At 31.6% G+C, this 5,377-nt stretch overlaps 1 protein-coding gene across 1 annotated transcript in view; it reads right to left on the bottom strand.

Moving 5' to 3' along the window:
• LOC108753171 (nephrin-like) overlaps window positions 1–5,377 on the bottom strand; it is a 310,959-nt gene that overhangs the window by 51,933 nt on the left and 253,649 nt on the right. The window contains exon 3 of the mRNA XM_018494530.1: window positions 2,283–2,415. Within this exon, the coding sequence (XP_018350032.1) occupies window positions 2,283–2,415 (133 nt within the window). The remainder of the gene's footprint in view (window positions 1–2,282; window positions 2,416–5,377) is intronic.

The following is a 5,377-nucleotide window of genomic DNA, read 5'->3' as shown; positions in this document are numbered from 1 at the left end:
GAGAGAGAGAGAGAGAGAGAGAGAGAGAGAGAGAGAGAGAGAGAGAGAGAGAACTCTTCAGCGAATTACAGACGTAAGACGCTTAACAGGAAAGTTTTTTCATTTCAATGAAAACAATCTCCTGTAATGCGCCGGCAGTTCTCAGAAAAGAGGTTCAACACGATAGAAGTGGATTAAACGTCTATAGGATATCCATTTTCATCGTGTTATCATATTTTCACCAATTATCTCCATCTATTCAATAAATTCGTAATAAATTAATCTTACGCGTTTTTCCAATAGTAAATCTTATTTGAAAAATCTATAGATAAACTTATAAAAATGTTAAAAAAAACATTGGAAAACACAAAAGAATAATGTACCGTATAAATTTTAATTTAAATATTTTCGTAAAATAGAGCTGTGTAAAAATGATAACATGCTTTTGTAATTAAAAGAATATCATAAAATGCATTTTAAAGAGAGAATTTTTGAGACTTTTTAAAAATTATACGGAATGTCAAAATTCATATAATAAATCGCTACGAAGAGCCGATATGCAGAATTTAATAAAAATATTATACAGCGGAAATATTTTTATACAAACATGAAAATAAATTCTGCATGCATATCGAATGATTTAAAATTATTGAATTACTGTAATCGGAAAGGCGTTATTTACATATGAAATAAATATAATAATAAATAGCAACAGTATAGTTGAAATCAAAGTCAGAAATTACATATAGAATTCATCGCACTGTACTGGCTTAAAGGTATTTCTCTGCTTGAGATTCGTGTATCATGTACGAGTAATATGCGACCAAATCTAATTAGACTAACTGTAAATACAATTCGACAGCAGTATTATTAACAATAATTATATTGCCAGGATCGTTTACGTCGTTCATTTGATCGACGACTACATTAATGATCGGTCAATTAACATATCTCTCAGATGCAATTCACTTTGATTTTATGAACGTCGAAGGGTCCTAACTAGAACATCGAGCGATTTTCCTGCAGTCCTCTGATATGTCACTTTCGCGGCGCGGAATGTAAATTATGCCTGTCTTTCTGTTAGAGAGGCATTTCCATTTGCGCGAATTAAGTCCAACGCAGAACAAACGGAAGAAGTTCGTTTGCTCAACTGACTCGAGTATATCCCGCGTATAATCAGAGCCCCGTTCTCAAGAAATTGATAAATTTCATTCCAAAATAATTACTGTTGCAATTAACTTGCCAAAAATATTATTTATGCCCATTCTTCGGGCACCACACAGTGTTTTATTATGAAATTATTTCGTATAACTTTATAGTTGAAACAGTAAAGACCGTTTAAACATTTCATTAAACTATATTATTTGCTATACTATCCACATTATTAATATTTTGCATAATATAGGTATATTTACAAATTTAAGAGTAATACATGTAGCTAATTTCGTCGGAAGTTTCAAGAAGGATATTTATTATTTCCATTTTTGATTACATATTTGTTATACCAAATGTGCAAATTTGCTCATGTAAGAGAATAGCACTGCGCGTATAAAATCGTATACTAATTTATACGTATTACTTCCACATGCTGATAAATGAAAAGGAATATAATTTTGTGATTCTCAATTACTATTCTACGCGTGTCGTAGTGCGTCTCATATTCCTATAATTTGTCTTCCATGTATATATATCATACGTGACATTATCATTTCACATACCGTAAGTGCTGCATAGCGATGTTAAATATGTGCAAGATATTTAAGTCAGTATATAAAGCGCATTGTACATATGTATATGTACATTGTATACGTAAAACTAAGGACTTAAGGACTAAAATTGACAAAGTGAACGCAGTTTTTATGTATGTGAAAGTAAACATATTAGTAAAACAAAATATAGTAAAAATTTTAGGTCGAATCACTTTTGCCAGAGAAAACAACGAGATAATAAATCACACTTTTCGTTATGCATCAGTCCGACTAATTTTTCCTTCCTTCCATTACGTAAATACAAAAAATTTGATCAAATCCAGTGACAGATATTTCAGAAATTTTGTGAAAATGAACCGATGCAGCGAAAATATTTAGAAATGGGAAACTTAAATCTTTTATGCTAATTTCATCTAAAGTTAGATATCAAAATGCGAAATCTGCGAATAACTCACAGCGTCCAACGCTGTTGTAATAATAATGAGCACGCAATTTTGTATTCGAAAAGCAGGAACGATATTGCACGCGATCAACATAAGAAGGAAGACCGAGGGAAAGGGAGAAAGGTAGAGAAATGAAAGAAGGAGAATTTACCTGTATATCGGTGCATCTGCCTCCTCCTTATACCAAATAACTAGGTGCAGCTTGTCCCCCGAGAGTGGTGGTTTCACGTCGCATGGTAGCTGAGCAATTCCGCCTGCCACTGCTTCCGCATCTGTCATTGTCACTGTAATGACAAAGTCGGGTCGAGAGTCAGGCCAAGATCATATAACCGGAAAAACGTGGTCGGAATACACGCGAGCTGCAGAGCGCGACTAATCTGCCCTGTATTAATGGCTCGATTCGCGCCCGGTGATTTCGCTCCCGCACGACGAGGTTTAATCCGCGACGACGACGGCGACATCGCGTCCTCGAGTTCACGAGATCACTCGTGCGCGATTTCCTTCTAAGCCTCGAATCTTCTCAAAAGATATCTCTGATATTTTTCTAGACTGCACTCGCGATTGTCAAAGGAGTGTCCCGAGAGTGAACGTTTCTTTCCACTTCGAATCAGCACGGATCCGTTACTGCGTGCAGAAATATGAAAGACGATATTTCCTTGTTTCACTGATAAACGATTTAAAAAGGCGAAACATTCTTTCGAAATACGTATTGGCTAAAGAATTTTTTATTTCACAGCTACAACTAAATTTTGTCACATTGATATTTATTTTCAACAAAAGTTAAGTTTAATTTTTCAAGTCTGCTATAGCAATAAACATTTTTTTTTATTTAAATGCGATAAAGAAAGCCAAGAACGGTCAAATTTGGATGTTTCAAATAATATATATTCTTATATTAAATTAATTTTATTTCAGATACGATTGAGAACTGAAAAACTTTCGGTTTCAACACAATCATTCTGAAACGCTAATAACTCTCCTAAATTAGAATAGAAAGAAAGAAAGTAAGAAACTTATTGCGAAAAATATTACCTCAGCTAGGATTCGAACTTGAGACCTCTCAACTTTCCGGGAAGAATGTCTTAGCCAGCTCGATCACTGAGAGGCTTCAGTAATATTTATCGCAATAAGTTTTTTACTTTCTTTCTTTCTATTCTAATTTAGGAGGGTTATTAGCGTTTCAAAATGATTGTGTTGAAAAGTTTTTCGACTCTCAATTATATCTGAGATAAAATTAATTTAATATAAGAATATATAATATATCATTTGAAACATCCAAATTTGACCTTTCTTTATTGTATTTGATGTATTCACACATACGATCGTATTCAAAATTCTTAAAAATTTTTTTTTACTTCTTGGATAAACATTTTTATAAATATTTTAAATTTGTTTTAATTTCTTATCTCTAAACAGTTTTTTGAATGGTGTACAAAAATTATCACAATATTTTAAATTGCTATAATGACATATTAAGATTCTTTAAATAATTTTTACTTCAAATATTTTAGATATAAAAAATACTTTAGGTTTAAAAAATCTTCTGTTTTCTAAATCTTAAGAAATATTTTTCTTCTTCTTTCGCGGCATTACAGTTTAAGGTGAATCAAAACCTACTTCTCATGATTTTTTCATAATAATGGATTTTTTTCCGGAATTAAGTTGTTAGCTTAATGTCCAACTCTCAGCCTGGGGGATCTATAAATTGTAGATCCCATATATTCCCTGATATATGGGACTTACAGTTTAAAGCCGAATTCGAACGGAGTCTTAAAAAATATTACACGCTTTAAATTTACTGTTAACAGGAAAAGATATTTTTACATGTTTTTATATATATATTTTTTTAGAAATTCTAGATATTTATAATAATTTCCTGCCAAAGATTATGCTTTAATTTTAGATATTATTATCAGAGAATAAAGATTTCACGATCAACGTGTTTAACAGTTCAAACATTGACAATCATACTGTGGCCGTACAAAAGGCTATATAACTTCCGTTATATAATAGCGTCGATTATAATAACAATGGGACAATAATTTCTACGGAAATGCAGAGCGCGTTCGAGGGCTGAGAAAGATAATGTAATTAAGATCATTAATCAAATATAATTGTACCAATTAATCATGATATTTTAACAGCCAAGTTGGCTTAAGACGTGATCTGAATATATAATTTTGATCAATAATTAAATTCACCAGAAAACATATACTATACTCGATGTATAACAGATTCGCTTTTGATAATCTGTAAAGTAGGAGAGAGTAGGTCCTTTTGGCATAGTTTTCACAATTTCGGCGTCAGATTTTTTTTAAACAATTAATTATTATGATTAAAATATATCGATATGATAAAGAGAACCTTTCTCTATGTTTTCATATCAGTAATGATTCTGTATACTGTACAGTTTCCTTGCAAATAAATGAAATACGAACATACTGCATTATAGTTAACTTGCCCCAATATGTGAGGTAAATTGGTACATATCACGGTATAAGTTGCTTCTCTATGATAAAATTAACTACATTAAATTAAAAATATAATAGAAAAGTAATAGAAATAAAAATCGGATAGTAGATGTGTACTTCTTAGTAAAAATTGTATCTTTCAAAGTTATTTCGTAATGATTAGATATCAAAATGTTGTTACAGGAAAATAAATATAAATTATTTCAGTTCCACCTTATTTTATTTAATATGAAAATGTTAAATAGGTAACCGGATCCAATTTAGGCCGTTTCCCTAAGGGCCACTCGTTGTTTGTATATAAGCTATGTTTACACCGTGCGCTTAGTCCGCGACCTATACGATGGGTGTCTTTGTTTAAACTACAGGATAAACAAGGACATCTATCGTATAGGCCGCGGTCTAAATACATGGTGTAAACGTAGCCATAATTGTATGATTAATTTCACAGATGACAGTAGTAATTCGAGCAGGCGATTCGTACAACTTGATTGCATCGATTCATAAATCATATTATTCATTTTGTTTGTGTAAAAACAAGAAAAACTGGATACATCGCGGTCATGATGTAATATTCCATAAGTAATTGCTTTCTATTATAATCATGAAAACGTGGTTATTAATTTCCGTAGGTCACGTTATTAAAATTATAATTCTATATTCATACTATTTACGTCAATGTGATAATACTAATAATATCACAATGTGATTTCGATTTGAAAAAACTGTTTATTTGTTCCTGTACACTGTTTGGTTTATCGTAGTTTTTCAGTTACTT

This window comes from Trachymyrmex septentrionalis, unplaced genomic scaffold (genome assembly GCF_001594115.1).
Source record: "Trachymyrmex septentrionalis isolate Tsep2-gDNA-1 unplaced genomic scaffold, Tsep1.0 scaffold66, whole genome shotgun sequence".
Classification (NCBI taxonomy): Eukaryota; Metazoa; Arthropoda; class Insecta; order Hymenoptera; family Formicidae; genus Trachymyrmex; species Trachymyrmex septentrionalis.
Note: the sequence above shows the minus strand (reverse complement) of the source record. Positions and strands in the feature narration are given on the sequence as shown.